The sequence below is a fragment of the Pyrgilauda ruficollis genome, unplaced genomic scaffold (assembly GCF_017590135.1).
Source record: "Pyrgilauda ruficollis isolate IOZ18807 unplaced genomic scaffold, ASM1759013v1 scaffold9, whole genome shotgun sequence".
In the NCBI taxonomy this organism is placed as follows: domain Eukaryota; kingdom Metazoa; phylum Chordata; class Aves; order Passeriformes; family Passeridae; genus Pyrgilauda; species Pyrgilauda ruficollis.
In genome coordinates this window covers 10914478-10930520 of record NW_024531043.1, presented here as the reverse complement: position 1 = coordinate 10930520, position 16043 = coordinate 10914478, and the positions used below count along the sequence as shown (strand labels likewise).

General features: G+C 43.2%; 1 protein-coding gene across 5 annotated transcripts in view; it reads right to left on the bottom strand.

Moving 5' to 3' along the window:
- Positions 1-15987, bottom strand: part of KDM2B (lysine demethylase 2B) — a 106499-nt gene extending 90512 nt beyond the window's left edge. For 4 of the 5 annotated variants that reach the window (XM_041488440.1, XM_041488443.1, XM_041488441.1 and 1 more), the window contains exons 1-4: positions 15845-15987; positions 14578-14722; positions 11334-11412; positions 7562-7608 (exon numbers count right to left, since the gene is read on the bottom strand). In XM_041488440.1, coding sequence (XP_041344374.1) covers positions 7562-7608; positions 11334-11412; positions 14578-14722; positions 15845-15895 — 322 coding nt within the window. In that variant the 5' untranslated portion in view covers positions 15896-15987. Of the gene's footprint in view, positions 1-7561; positions 7609-11333; positions 11413-14577; positions 14723-14899 lie in introns of all 5 variants that reach the window. The other variant, XM_041488442.1, reaches the window with a different exon arrangement.
- Positions 15988-16043: the final 56 nt, after the last annotated feature.

The window sequence follows — 16043 nt, the reverse complement described above, 5'->3', positions numbered from 1 at the left end:
GTACATAACACACGTTTTGGGTTTTTAGCCTCAGATCAATGGGAATAGCAGTGACATGTAATTATTTCACAATCACTTGTGAGGAACATCCAAGTTCAGCCTCCTCCTGCAGGGAGCCATCCTTATCTCCTGCTTCAAGGTGCTCTTGGCTCCCCTGCTCCTCTCAGCTGTCAGACACACGTGGGTCTCTTGTGGATCTGAGTCCCTTGATAAACTCAGGGTGTGACCTGCAGGGTCCAGAGGCTGAGGTACCCTCAGTTGGAATTCTCACAGCCTGAGGAACAGGTTCACAAGTTGGTATAAAACTACACAGACATTGGCCTTCCAAACTACAGATGTTTCTTTAACTTAGTTTTCTTAATATTCCAACAGTCCCACTCACATGAAAAGCAAAAAAGCAGAACTCAGAGATCACCCAGTGAGGCACAAAACCCCAGTGAGAAATAAGAGGAGAAGACTTGCAATGAATGGAAATAGTTCATCCAAGTACCTCCCCTCCCATGAGATCAGTGATGACTCCTCTCCCCTAGAAGAGCCTGGTCCAGTGTGTTTTAAAAAATGCATTATTTGGGTCCAGGAGCAGAGCACAGACCTCACTGCTTCCTCCTTGTCCCTCCACACAAGACTCCTGGAGACACAGCAGTTAATGACTCCTGACTCAGCTCTTCTGCTCTTCCCAACGTGGCATTCCCATTCACAGGACAAATCCCCACACCAGGGGAGAACCATACATCTTAATCAAGACTTAGATGCAAGTCTGGGGGCAGACTTTTGCACTTCCTTTGAGCAGCCAGTTTAATTTTGGGAAGTGCTCCTTACAACAGAGCCTCTCTAATGAGCCTCCCTCCTAACTCCTCTCGGTCTCCAATTTCACAACTTCCTTGAAACAAATGGAGCGTTGCTCTATAGAAAAAGCAACACTGGGTCCCTATTCAGCAGAAATGATGGAAAGTTTTCTGAGCTGCAGTGTGTGGCTGCTTTGTCCTTCTTTTGTATCTACAAGGCTAATTTTCTTTCACAGGATGGAGAACTGTACATTGATTAAGACAAAATTTCCCCTACTTGCCCGCAGACCACACTACGAGCCTCTCGACTTGCTTTGTAGTTGGATGTGAATTCAACCATGATACAATTTTCAGAACAGATCAATTTGAGAGGAGCAGCAAACACGCAGGAGGAATGAACCAAAAAATCACTAGGAAGCAGCTACTCAGGGACACTTCTCTGATTTGCTTTCAGCTTTTTTGAGTAGCTGCTAACAAAAAGCTGAAGGTTTGCACAGCCAGCTGGGGGACCATTGTGCAGACACACCACAAGAAATGTATGCTAATGCAAAAGGAGTGTTTTACACAGTCTCTGCCCTCCCTCCTGCCTTTACCCACCTGACCTGCAGTCACCACCAGCACCACAATTTTCTCTTCCATGGAAACACTGCTTAGGATTCTTGATTCAGTACTGGATGAAATGTACACATGTGTATGTGTACACATCTATAAACGTGTGTACAGATTTTAATAGGTATATAAAACATTTTATAGAGCCAGAATAATTATTACCTACAATGTTTATATCTTTTTCTATTCCTTTTTCAATATAACCTGCTTCCAGAAGCATGGGTTAGGGGAGGGGTTCTTGTCTCTCTGTGAAGTACCTGGCATGCATATTCCCATTTTAACTGGAATTCCTGGGGACTACAGCAGTGTGTGTATTTAAGAGAACAAAAATGGCTGGATGGAAGATGCAGAGCCTCACATAGCTTATAGCTGTTAGGTACATTTGATGGGCAGTAATCCTTTCTGTCCCAACTGAATTTAAATTATTTACATCAGCCTGCTGACATTAACTAGTCAGGGAACTTGTTCCTCCCCACCACAGTCTCTGCACAAAGAGGCCATGGCTTCCTACATTCACTACATAATTTACAGTTTACAGGAACACTAGAAACTGAGACTCCCTAAATTCTGATTGTAGCAGATCATTTCACTTTTCTGCCTGGTTCCCACCTAGGAAAACAAGGCCACACTTCTCACTGTGCACCACCACACTGCACAATTGCAGTTCCTCCTAGAATGAGGAAAATGTTATAGTACTGAAAGTACTGATGTTATAGTTATAGTTATAGTACTGAACTTCACAAATCTTGCTTAAGGCTCTCCCCTGTGGGAAAAAAAATAAATCTAAACAGCAGGGAAATACTCCTTTGCAGGCCTGATTTCATCCACTGATGTTAATGAAAGTTCAGATCCTCACTTCAGTGCACTATGATGCACTTAGTGAATAAACCATGAGCAGATGTGTAACAGCACACAGCATCTCCTCCAGAAATTGTCAGCAGGATGAGGGAGGCTGACCTGCACTTGCAGTGACAAGCCCCCACCCCCTATTTATAGGACTTTTCCCTTGAAAATATCAGGGATTTAATGATGTAACTTATTCTATTATCTTGCCCCACTGACATCGTGATTATAAAACTCATAGTTGAGGCAGAGACCTTCACACATATTTCTTTAAACAGTCAATTTGCAACTGAAATTTTTGGCTCAGCTCCTGTTCTTTTGGTGTTTCTAATGAGAAGGCAAATCCCAGCAATAATCAAGTATTTCTTCAGCTACTCCCACCAAAGAAAGCAACAGGATATGTAGAGCCTTGGTATTCCTTTCACCCTTTGTCTTGAGATCAAAGCCTGCTGCCAGGTCTTTAGGGATTTGACAGAATCACAGGAATCAAATATTGAAATGATCTATTAGGTCACATCTTGTGCATCATCTCCTTGGGCAGATGAAGATTGGTCTTTGCAACAGTTACTGGAGCTTGCTTATATTTGCTCTTTACTGCCATACCTCAATGCACAAATTGTATCACAATTAAAAGCTTTGCTGCTTTCAACTTTTCTTGGATTCTTTATACATCAAAGTCTTTCAATGCAGTTTGTGAACACAGCAACCAAATATTTCCTACACTTACGAGCATCAGGTCCCAGTCCAGTCTACAGCATCAGATTTTAACAGCAAATTGCATGACTGATGACACATCCTCTGCTGCTCCTACACTTTTTTTTTTTTTAATTCTATAAATAAATCCATAGTGAGTTAGTTAAATAAAATCAATCAGCGAGTTGATGTCAGTTGTTAGACCACCCCATGAATAGTCTAAGTCCTGTACTTGCACTGTTCCCACTGATACAATGCCTGGCTGGGCACGGTGAATTCCATAGGACAATGCTGCTGATCCTACAGAAGTGACCGCTGTGGTCACAACTTTAACCTCTTCAGCCCAGAGATCACAATAACCCAAAGTCTCTTTTCTTTCTTACAATCCTCAGCATGTTTGAAATCTCCCCTTTTGCCACCTGCTGGGATTGCAAGCTCCACTTTGGGGGTTCACAACAAATTCCTACCCTGGCACACACAGCTACACCAGCCCAGAGAGGGAAGAGGTGATGCACATCACAGACCCAGCACCACTTCCATTCATTTAGTTTTTTATTTACTTTACTTAGGTGTGAGTGCAAAAGCTGGGATTCAATAGCCTTAGACTGTGGGCCTGTGGCAAGCAAACTGAAGATAGGTCAGCTAAAAATTGGAAATAAATGCAAATACATCCAGACTGGCCACTACTGTTTAGAGAGGGACACCGTGCTCATGCAAGGCCTGCACACCTACCCATAGAGCTCCTGGGCAGACTGGGACAACCCAGGGAGACAAAGGCAATGCAGAGTCACAGGGGGAGGCACTGCAGATGCCACAGAAAAGCAGATACTCCTCTAAATTCAACCCATGGTGACCCAAGAAAACCACGAAAAAAAACCCAATAAAAAGAAGTAATCAGAGAAAGAGCAAGGAGCTCAGTGATAGACTGAGGCACATATCCATGAGCACTTCCTCTTTCTCTCTCCCTTACATGGTTCACAGCTTCCCAAAGTATTCAGGGCTGCCAGCTTCAGACTGTGTGACGTCCATGAAGGACAATATAAAGACAAAATTCAAACAAATGACAAAATGGAATGCTTTGGTTTTCTGACATCAAAGACTGAAACAAACGACTGCTTTCAGTCCTTGAATTCAGGAGTGGCAAAGGCTGGAGAGGGTCCACAGTGACCAGGGAAGCCCTGGCTTTCAGCAACTTGCTGAGCAAGGCAGTCACCTTTCTCCTTGCTCAGCCCCAGGCAAGCAGTTCCCTTTTTTCTGCAGAGCACTTGGCATAAAACTCTCCCACAGGTACTTATGTGCAGAGAGTGGAGCTGACAATCTGAGAAAATACACTTTTGCTGTTCTGCCCATCTATGACAGGCACCCCTGCAGAAATGACACCAAAGCTTTTGTGCAGATGTGGCAGATGTTCAAGGACACTCTACGAGAGCCAATGACCCTCAATCAAATTTTAAATCAGCTTATGAAGAGGTGACAGTGACATTCTGCCCTTCAGAATTAGCAATCAAATCTACCTTATGCAATGAAATTACAAAGCTTAAGAGTTATTAAATTACAACAGAGCTTTACATCTTTCAAGAGTTGTCTCAAGTTCCTGAGCAGGCCAGGAATTCCTTTCCACTTCTCCATTTGTATTCTTGGCTCACAGCCATTTCAGAGATGAGACATTTCCAACTGCTGAAATTAATCCATCAGCTCAGGTTTTACAGACATCCAGGATAAGGTTTGTATGGAGGTGGGAGTCTGCCTCTGGAAAGTAAAGCTACTGTAGGGCAGTGTTTCATGCACACACATTGCACATGGGTGCACAATCAGGCACTCGTGCCAGAAACAGGAGGTCATGAACATCACCAAATTGAATTACAGCTGGTTGCTGCATTTTTTAAGCCAGGAAAACAGAAAAATCCATCAAGCAATGTCAATGTTTCTTTGGAAGTCTGACAAAAGATTAAAAAATAGACACCTAAGCTCAAGCAAACAAAAACAACATTCAACCCATCCTTTTTTAATTCTCATTATTGCCACAGAGACGAGTTTTCAAAGGGAGATTTAAAAGCTTGTTGTTATTTCCCTGTGACTTTTAGGTTCTCCCCTATGAAGATGGTACAACAGTCACATTAGAAATAGAAAGTAAGAATTCAGCAGAGTTTGGGACCAAAGGCTCATTAACTTCCCATGGAATTTATGTACTTTGGAACAAGCCAGCACCATGTCCTTAAAGGGTTCTGTAACAAATGTGCTTCCCCTGATTCAAAGAAGAAAAGAGAAGAAATGAGAGGCTTAAAAAGCACCAGCAAACTATGATGATGAGCATTTAAAAAGCCAACATTTTCCAGACTGTGTTCTCTCTCTATTGACTCCCACACACAATCAGATGCAGAGAGTTATGATCATTCCATTTCACATTCACCAAACATCCTTCCCTCCCCAGGTTCAGCAAAGGATTGAATAAGTTTTCAAAATAGCACGCATTGGAAATGCAAACCTGGAGGTTCAGGAAGATCTGAGGGATCTGCTACGACATATCAACATCTCCAGTGACAGGAGATGTTAATAAAACAAGACTTTTTATGTCTTCATTTGAACATTAGATAGTGAGTGTAGCACATGCAACATAAAACTAGAAAAAAATATCAGCAATAACATGCTATAAGAAGATGCTCACTAGTGTTTCCAGAAATAATGAGTAGATAATTTTAAAATTTGGCATGGAGACAGGAATTTCCCCATGTGCTCTCAGTGTCAATGTGGCTGTTCCACCCAGCACAAATTCCACAGCGAGAAAAACGATTTGCCACAAGACCTGTGATTTTTCAGGTACAACTTATAGTTCACTTCCCAGATATTGTAGATCTTTTGAATCAAAGTTTCCACCTGTGATGACAAAAATCATCAGCTGTATTATAAAAAGGGCAGGTGACAATGTTCTGGACCACATTATGGTCCAGCACAATGACTCCAAAGAGATTTTGCCCAAACATGATATAAAAGGACCCATGAGGTGATATCTGGCCAAGAGCAGGGACAGGCATTGCTGATCCAGCTGTGAGCAGGCACACTCTTACATTCAGCTTAATGTCAAAGTTAATTACAAATGTTATTTCTGCTCTATTGTTTCATAAATGCAATTTTATTTATAAATATCCTCCCGCTTTGCTGGCCATGTACACAGGAATCTCCACCCCCTAATACTTCAAAGGACATCAATCTTGAGGAAATGCAACTCCCACACTTTGACTGTTATACAGGAAAAACACTGTTGTTATGCAACACTACGCTGTTCCAAAACATCTCAACGTCAGACCCTCAGCTCCAGCAGCCTCAGAGACAGAAATGGCAGTTTGTCAGCCATGGAACAAGTTCAGAAAACTGCAACAGGGTCCACATAATTACAGGGTTTATGCACAAGGCTCCTCCACAGCAAAAAGGGGTTTCTTTCTGCAAATGTGCACATGCAGGTATTTAGGAAATCCATAAAATTTAGGAGTTTATTTTCTAATTTAATGCAGACTGACCACCAAATAACACTTCCCACCCTACTTCCCAAACATTTTCTGCCAGATATTCGGGGCTTTTTTCCTGAGCTTATAAGTGGTCATAAATTAAGCAACATTGCTGAGTTGTTTGTGAAGGAAGGTTATCAGAGATAACCCCTCTCTCACTGATAACCCCAAGTGAGCAGAAATGAGGCACAAGTTCCTCTCCTTTGTTTTTTTAGCCACATCTTTTCCAGACTTGATATTCCTATTGACTATAAAACTCAAAGAGTAATTTTTAAAAACACTTCTCTTTCAGAATGCAGCATTTGAGCTAATTTTAAAGACAAATGCTGCCATAAGACAGGTAAATAAAGTGAGTTAATTTTAACTAGCAGGAATGCAGTTAAAAATCTCCAAGAACTGCAGCCAACACATCCAACATCCAGCTTGCTCCACAGTGATGACTTCATGGAGTGCAGGATCACTATTTAGTAACAATTTCAGATAACAATAAATAACACACCCATCTTCAGTAAAAACAGATTTCAAAGAAACATGCAGTATAATCTCCTACTCAAGATGTAGCTTTTCTTAGAGTTAAAAAAAACATTAATTTTGCAAAGATTGCTAGGAAACATTTGATGACAGTCACCACTTCTCTGGTTTGTGTCTCATCAAAAGCCAGGCAGTTTGCAAGGCTTTGTGCTCAGCCTCTCTTTACAACCTTCCCTCAAAGCACCAACCTGGGCTGACACTGATAAATACTGTGGGGAGAACACAGGCAAAAGGTGATACAGCTCCAGTCACACCTTTTACAAACAGATGCTCTACAACAGATTAAAAAAAAAAAAATAGGAACTTGATCAATAGAGCTGCTGCTTTCCAGGATCACAAAAGTGCTTGTAGGACACCTGTTAAGAGCAAAAGCATTCCCTCCCTTCCAAATGGCCAATTATCCAGCATGAGATCGGAGTCCGGTCAGCACAACTACTAATTAGGGTTCTCCCAGCCTTTTTAATTTACAAATTGCTTCTCCATGCCTTCTCCCAGATTCTGAGAGTTATCACAAATGTCTACAAACACAACTGGACAAGTATTTAAAAGCAATTCTGTTCTGTATAGAGTTAATCCAGTGCATTCAAAATAACTCACCCACTAATAGCTTCACATCTCTAACGGTGAAATCCGGGTCAGGCATTCTGTAATTAGCAAAGAAAGCAAAGTTAAATACTGTCAAGATAAGTATGGGTACACTCTCGTTACCATAATAAAGGAGAAATAAATGTATGGTGCTCTTTGTCCATAGTGCAGGAGGTGGAATCAAGCAAGGCCCCTCTGAAGTGTGGACAGTGCAAGTTTTAATGACACACATGACATCTTAGCATTGGCAAGTGTACAACAGTTTTTCTACTCACAATGAAAGAGAAGAGGTGTCTTTTTGAGCACTTTTTATCAGCACCAGAGTGGGAGAGAAGGGAAGGGGTTGGGAGTGATTTCAATAAAATCCTAAATGTTTACAGCTTGTTAAGCAACTCGTGGTGCCTCATGTCTGTTCCCCAAGGTGAGCATTACCACACTTGCCAAACTGAGGCACAGAGCAGTAAAACAACCTGCTCAAAGCCACATCATCACAGGTTGGAATCATGGCTTGGAAACAAAATATATTTTTAAAAATTTAAAACAAAATAAAGCCCCTTTGTTTTAATGACTGTTCCAAACCTCCTTGTCTGACAGAAGACATCCCGGCTGTATTTGGTGGGTTGGGAAATTGTTCAATTCAATTTGAGCTAATTCAGAGCTAAATTAAATGGTAGCTTAATTGGTTCAGGGATGTTGATCATTTACAGGATCACTTCTAACACAGGCAATGTTTTAGGGCATAATGTAATTAGAGAGTAGCCTGGTCCAGCAAGTGAGTTTTACATGTCAGGGAGAGAGTAAAATTCTGCAGCATAGAAACTGGATGGAAAAAGAAAACAAAAACAGTACTGAGGTTTTAAGGGTGATTGACTTCATTTTACTGACAATATTTCACACTTCACATTGCACAAAAGCTGACTAAGGAATTGTAATGAAAAACAGCCCAGTGGGAAGTGCCAGCTCAGTGCTCTGCCCCTCTTGTACTGCCCCACGTTGAAGACAAACGATTTTTTTCTGGACTTTTGACATTATCTAGTTGAAAATTAGAATAATCCAGCCCATGGACAAACATGCAAAACACTAATTTTTACTATTAGGAAAACGCCTAAAGGTAAAGTTAAAAACTGCATTTCCTGGCATGCACATATCTTGAGAACTATTTGCCAAATTCTCTTTGTCCACTTTCTTTTACCCTTATCACCTTCCTCTGGTGGGATGCAGAGGCTGGACAGTATCTTTTGTTAGTTCTCTGCCAACCCTCACATCTTTGCATTTGGCTGTGAGGGCCTCACAGCTTTGGAATTCACTCCCTCTCTGGAATGAAACAGCCTGAATCTACTGACCTTCAGGGTTCATTCAGAGCTCATCTTTTCTTTCCAAGCACTAGAAAGTCAGAAGTAGGGGAAACAGGAACCATTTGTGGGCAACAAGAACATGCCAGGCTTGTCTGCAAATGACAGAGCTTGCTTGTATTTGGTGTCAGAAATGTCCAACAATTAGATAGGCAATCTTTTTCATATTTCTAGAAATCAAAATAAAAATCAACTGCCACACTCCCTCTTACACAATTAGTGCTGGTTTGCTGCAAAACTGTGATAGCAAAAATCCCAAAACCAACTGTTTTCTTGAATGTCACCAGCCATTTGGTTTTCCGTTTATAAATCCAGAACAGCGGCTATGCAAGAACTGTGCAGAAATGTTTTTCCCTTGATGTTATGCAATTTTCAGACAAATGCATCTTGTGTCAAACCACCATGAATGCTCCCAAAGATTTCAAATATCATAAAAAGTGGTGAAGAATAGTACAGCAGGGTGACTTAATTCCGAAATATGACTGACTACACTGAAGATGTTCAGCAGTCTGTAATAAACAAATTGTGTTGCTGGTTTCCTCAGCCAGAAGAGAAATGCAAACGCCTCAGTCTGCACTGGGTGCATTTCTGCAAATGTTTAAAGATTTGCTGGAGAACCTATTCAAATCCTAATGAGGATGAGCTCTGGCCAGCACAGGTATCTGATTAACTACAAAACAATGCAAGATGACTGCTGTTCAGATAAGAGATAACACCTCTCCAAAGAGCATTCTCTCCCTGAGTTAGAATCTTGGAAACAGCCCTCCAAGAAAAACAGCTTCTCCTCTGCAAAGAGATCACAGCGGGGCTTTCCTGCTCTCAGACATACAAGTAGCAGTTCATGATGGTCAGAAGTACAGAGGAAAGCAATTTGCAGAGTTTCATTGTAAGGATTTTTCCTCATTCCTCTCATTCCTTGCCATTTCAGAGTACCTCCAAGCACAGTAACCAAACTATTCAGCTCTGCACATCTGCCAGGCACAGACATGCAGGCTGACTGCTCAGCACATGCAAAAGTGGAAGCTTGTATCAGCAGATATTCAAAACGTCAGAAGTCAAAAAATCATCTTATATCAGGTACTTTGTGGACCATTGTATCTCAAAAGTCACCCTGCATATATCTGGATCGCCCAATCCACCACATCATGATGTTCACAGCCTCCTGTGATCTGAAGCCTAGGAATGTTTGTGTCTGCAGGATGAGCTCTGATTTCCACACATCTTCACTCTGGAGCACGAGCTGAACTGGTACCGTTTGCACAGCAGTGGGAGCTGAAACATCTTCCCAGCTTTCTTCTTGGACTGAAGGGAATTTCCTGTGAACTTCCCCAGCCACAGGAGGAGGATCTGGATGCTGGGAAGGTGTTGCTCTGGCTCCTAAGCACTCCCCAGCCTCACTGAACAGTTCATGGCTTCTTCAGGAAGAACTTCTTGAAGCTTTTACCACTTGCCCCTCAGGAGCAGAAGTTTAAAATCAATGCATACAGAGAGAACCTACTGAGCACTTCTTGTTCAGAGTTCAACATATAAAACTATTTTACTACATCACCAGAAGCATCACAGCAGTTCCTGTTTGCTCTTAGAGTAAAAGGATGCATGGTTGTCAAATATCCCAAACTCTGCTTCATCTCTTTCTCTCTTTAAATTATACTGGGGTAGCTTGATTCCTTTTTATTAACAATTGGGAGTCCTTGGTCCCCTAAACTGGGAGGTGTTGCACAGCTGGAAACTAAGATGAAACTGAGCAAAGTAATGATGCTTTCAAAAAATTATTTTTCTTTCTTTCAGCAATAGTCAGTTGCATGATCCTAATTTCCAAAAGTATCAAGGAACATTCATCTAAACTGTGGATTAAAGACTGATAATGCTTTTAATACTTCTCTTTTAGACAATGTCACTTTCACAAACAAAGTTGCAGGATTCTCTTATTAAAATACAAAATCCTTTATACTGGATATTAACAAAATTCAGCCTCAAAAAGGCTCCAGTAATCTCATACCTAACTAGACATTATTAAATATTTACAAAGCTGTAACATTCTGAAGACACATAATTATAATGGAAAACGACAGGCATCATTATAATTCCACCTGCAATGAATGAAAGAATTGAGAAGTCAGAAATTGAAGGGAGTTTGTTCTGTCATTACAGCATGGATTGGGTGCAAAAACCTTTGGATTTCATTCCTAACTTTTACGGCTGACATATTTTTGACTGTGTAATACCATACTGTTTACACTTAACTTTTATAGACTTCATTATCTGCTTGTTTATAAGCGGAAAATAATCATTCCTCCTCTCAAGGGTGCTGACAGTCTTACTAATTGCAATCCATTTTGAGATCATCAAAAGAAATATCAGATACAAGTAGAAAGCATAATGGTTATTTTATAAAAGCATTTATTAATCACCAAAATTTGGTTGTAACTTACTTAATTCCCAGTCCATCCTTATTTCTGAAGATGAGGGGAACTCTGAGAGCTTCTCTTTGCACATACTCAAAAGTAAAATCTGTGGAAATGAATAAGAACAACATCCAAAAGCAATTACAATGGTGTTGGCACCTCACAGTTACATTTCTCAGACTCTCCCCATTTCCCTTTTCTCACCAAAGAACTCCCTATCACCTAAAGAGAAATAGAAAGAGAATGCATATTTTAGATCCAAACCGGAAACCCAGTGACAGACAATGCTGTCCCAGCTGCTCCCTATTTTTCCTGTTCACTGATGCACATAAAATAGGAGCCAGTCAGTTTGTCAATTAAGGTCTGTGTTGAAACACCCAGGCTGTAATGAAATACCAAATTAACAGTTAAAAGATAATCCTGACCAAATACTGCAAATCAGTCAGGTATTTTTTGGGCAAATGTGTAGTTTAAAATATATGTGTAAGTTTAGATTTTCTAAGTTACACATTTCTACTTAGATAAATACATGTTTTCTTGTGAGCGTTATCTGATTCTAGCAGAGAGCTCTGATTCCATGAACACGTAATTCTTTTTATGTGGGGGTTACTCTTGGTTTCAACAGAACAACTTTTCTTTTAGTTAATCAGCAATGTAACTCCAGGTGCTGATAGTCAGATTTTATACAGCTCCAGCACTCAGGAAGTCTGTGAAAAATGAATAGTGGGGAGTCACAGCATAATACACAATCAAAGTGAAAATTAAACATAAATTTGTCACGTTAACACTGGCCAGAATTACCTTGTTGCTCCTCTCTGAGGATTACACAGGACTGGCCTTTCCTGGGGATTTCTCTATGCATGGTCTGACACAATAGCAGTGATTTGGGGATTAGAGAGGAAGTTACAAGGCAGCGATTTGGGTGAGCCATGGCTACAAAACCCCCACACTCAGTTTGGAGCCTTCTGCCACAGAGAGCAGAGGAATTCCTGCAGCAGTCATGGACTGTTTCTATGGCTCTGCTATTCCCCCATTTTACAGGAAAAAATGACTTTTAGAAAGCCTTTCCATACACTGCCTTGAAATGGAAAGCATTGCTTGACTGTCCAGCACTACAAAATGCCCTGCACTGCCAAACCCAGAGCCCACTCCCTGCAGTTTATTCAGGTACACACGAGCAGCTTAACTCCAAGATTCTTCCAGCTGTCCAGGCTTCCTGGGCCAGCACAAGCACCTCAGCCTGAGCTTCTATTCCTGATGTTTCTCTGCTCTAAAACCTACACTGAAAGCAAGAGGGGAGCCAGAGGCCAAACTCCCATGCCTGCACATGTACTTGCCTCTATTTTTACTTTTTCTTTGCTGTATTCAGTTAGTAATTATGACAAGTAGGGATGTAATGTTCCTACTTAAGAGTTACCAAATCAGAGCACTGTAATTATCCATTTACAGAAACATTAAAACTACAGAAACTTTATTGCCACTAGTGTCAAAGTAAGTGTAATGAACACTCCATTTAACTAAGGTTACCAAGTAAATATTTCTGTGCTAAATAAGTCATCCTTCCCCATAGGCATCCCCATTAAAGGTATTGCCTTTTGGTAAGCAAACAGATAAACCACAGAGACTTTTTACAGACACTGATCCAAGTCAGAAAATCAACAAACATCAGGAGTAATATTGGTGGAAGAAGCAGAGACAGCTATGTAGCCTTGCAGACTGGAGAACAAGTAGCTATGACATTCAAACTGCATTCAAGCCAAAAACCGCACCACTTCAAGATGAGTTATCATTAAATATAAAAACAAGGACATGGGAAAGAAAAAAAAAATTGCTCAACTAATTCCATGTGTTCGTATAAATTGTTTTATTCTTCCATACTACTGTCATTGTTTCGACCAGATTCAATTCAAGGCTTAGGTTTATAAAGAAAAAAAGTAAACCAATAGTAAAAATAAAACCAGAGCAAATAGCAAGGCAGATCCTTTCTTCCTAATGCCCCAACAAAGCATTTAAATCCCTTGTGGGGTTGAACAAAGCCGACACAGACCACAACAAAATAACAAAAGACACTCATTTATTTTCAAGTTCCCTAGAAAGGAGAGAGCTGCCCAGAGATTTTGGAGCTGCCAAGCCAGGGAAGATGTGGATTGTACTATCCTTAGCATGGAGCAGTGGCAACCATTGGAGTGTTTGGAAGCTGAGGGTAGAATGAAATCATTTTCTGGAAAATTAATTAACATTTTCCAGCTAAAAAATAGTTGCTTGTGTTTTGTTTGGAGGAAGAGGGGTCAGGGTTGAGCTTATCTCCTAAACAAATACCTTCCTAAGTAAGAAAGGTATTTAATATCTCCACTGCATCAACTTTTCTAAAAGGAGCTTAAAATGCTCATGCAAAATTAAGCCAAGGGAAGAAAAGGAAATTTTCTAAACTCAATTAGTGGCTCCACAGAGCTAGAGCAATTTCAGGAGGATTACAGCCCAAACTTCTCTTTCCTGAGAAAGCCATCCTAAACAGGCTCCTCAGTCAGGCCGAGTTTTGGTGATAGCCATCTGGGATTAGGGATCCGTGTCAACAGCACAGCGGTAAATAAAGGTGACCTGCAACCCCCCCGGCCCGCTGGATTCCCGGGCAAACCTCTCCCGTTTCCCTTCCTGCCAGGCAGCGTGCGGCAGAGCTGGGCTGTCTGGCTCTGCTTACCGCTCCGGAATTCGAGTCACCTAAGCAAAGCGAGTAACTTTGGAGAGGGGAGCGCTGTAATTTAATATATGATAGACACACAAAGAAGTTATTGACTTTAAAGTCTCCGAGCCTGGCGAACAGGCTCATCAATCGCACTCTTTCTCAAAAAGGATCCTGGATTCAAGAGGGGGTGGAGGGGGAGCAGGAATCACCTCTGGCTAAATGGGGGCTGGGGTTTCGGCCTCTCCCGTGCCAGGACCTGATTCCTGACCAGCCCGGTGCTGCGCTGGGGTCACGGTGGTGGGGGCACGGCGGGGGGAGCGCTGGGCGCTGCCATGGATCACAGCGCTCATCCCGGCACCGCGCCGGGGCAAAAGCCTCCCTCCGGGTGCGGGGGACGGGCCGGAGCAGCCCCCCTGGGACGGGACGGGCTGCAGGGCCCCACCAGCAGCCGCCCCCCGGCTCCCCTCGGGCCGGCAGCGTCACCGGATCCCCGAGCAGGGGCGCGGGCGCGAAATCCGAAGCCGGAGCGGAGCCGCACGTGGAGGCGGCGGCGAGCGCGGCCGGACAGCCCCGGCCCGGCAGTGTTACCTTTGCCGTCCATGGCATGCACGAAATCCCCGTGGTACATTTTACTCTTTAATTTCTCTTCCAAATTGAAACTCCTGATGCTGACAATTTCCTCCACGTCCGAGAGGTCCTCGTTCTCATCGTACCGCCTTCGGCCGATGCAGCGCTAGAAAATACACAAAAAACAAAATAAAACACATTGTCCGGAAAAGAAAAAATCGAGGAAAGCACATGGATCGTGCACAACGGTTTGATAAACACATCCTAGGGGAAATAATTAAGATGGCAAGGCACAAACTGAACAAAACCTGAACCCAAACAAGCTCCAACCGGCTGCATGCACCTTTTCCATCCCGTGACACGGAACTCGGCAGGAATAACAGGTGCTTGGCTTCAGGAAAACTCAAACTTGGGCTGCTGAGCAGGGGCTGGCGCTGGAAGGCGAGCGGGGGACGCGTAACTCGCCGACAATTCACAAGCTACAGCACCGAAGCGTTTTGCGATCCCGTAAAAACCTTTGAACGGCGGTAAACGCTCGTTAACGACCGGATCATTCTTTTAATTATTATTATTATTATTGTACGTGAACACGAGCTAATTCCCCGGTGAAGGGCAGGGGGGCGAATCTTCGCATCTGATGCCCAGCATCCAGGTTTCGGTATTTACATAATCCGAGTGTTTCCATAGTCACACCGGAAGCGGCGATTTAAAAACCAGATCGCTTTATGTAACGCCGCGATGGATGCGCAGCCCCCGCGCGCTCCCCCCGCCGCCCCGCACGCTCGACAACGCCGAAAGCGCGGGGGTCCGCGGCCGAGGGGCAGCAACGAGTTCAGTGCGGGGGGATGCAGGGTAGGCCCGGCCGAGGCCGGTGACGCTGCCCCGGGGAAGCTGCGGCGGGCGCGGAGACTGGGCTGGAGGCGGCGGGGACCGGCCGCGCACAAGGTAGGTCCCCGGAGGAACGGGGGGAGCCCGGTGCAGCGGTTGCCGCCGGCGGCTCTGCCCCTCTCCCGGCAGCTCTCGCCCTGCGAACCCGCCCCGCAGCCCCGCGGACACGCGCGGTGGATCAGCGCAAACCCGCACGCACCGGAAAAAATAATGATCCATGATCGTCCCACCCTGCCCGTCCCTCGGTTCCATTCCGCCCCTTCCCCGCTGCCTCAGCCGCGCTCTTGCAAACTAAGCCGCTCCGCTGCCTACGTCCCACATGCATTTCTCCCTTTGCAAACAATTAAGCAAAATCAATTAAAAGGCACGAATAGGAAAGAGACCGAAGCCAGCTACACACCAATCTTCTTCCAGAGTCTTTCTTTGCCTCCATTTTTTTTGAGAGTTTCATCACTTATTTGTCAACAGTTGCTGTCCTGCATATTTGGCCCAAATGGGGAGGAGGCAAAACAAAAGCCATCCAGGGCTCGCTAAAGTTTTGCAATTTTGCACCAGGACTTTTTTTTTTTTTGGGGGATGAGAAATGGGGCTGGGATGGA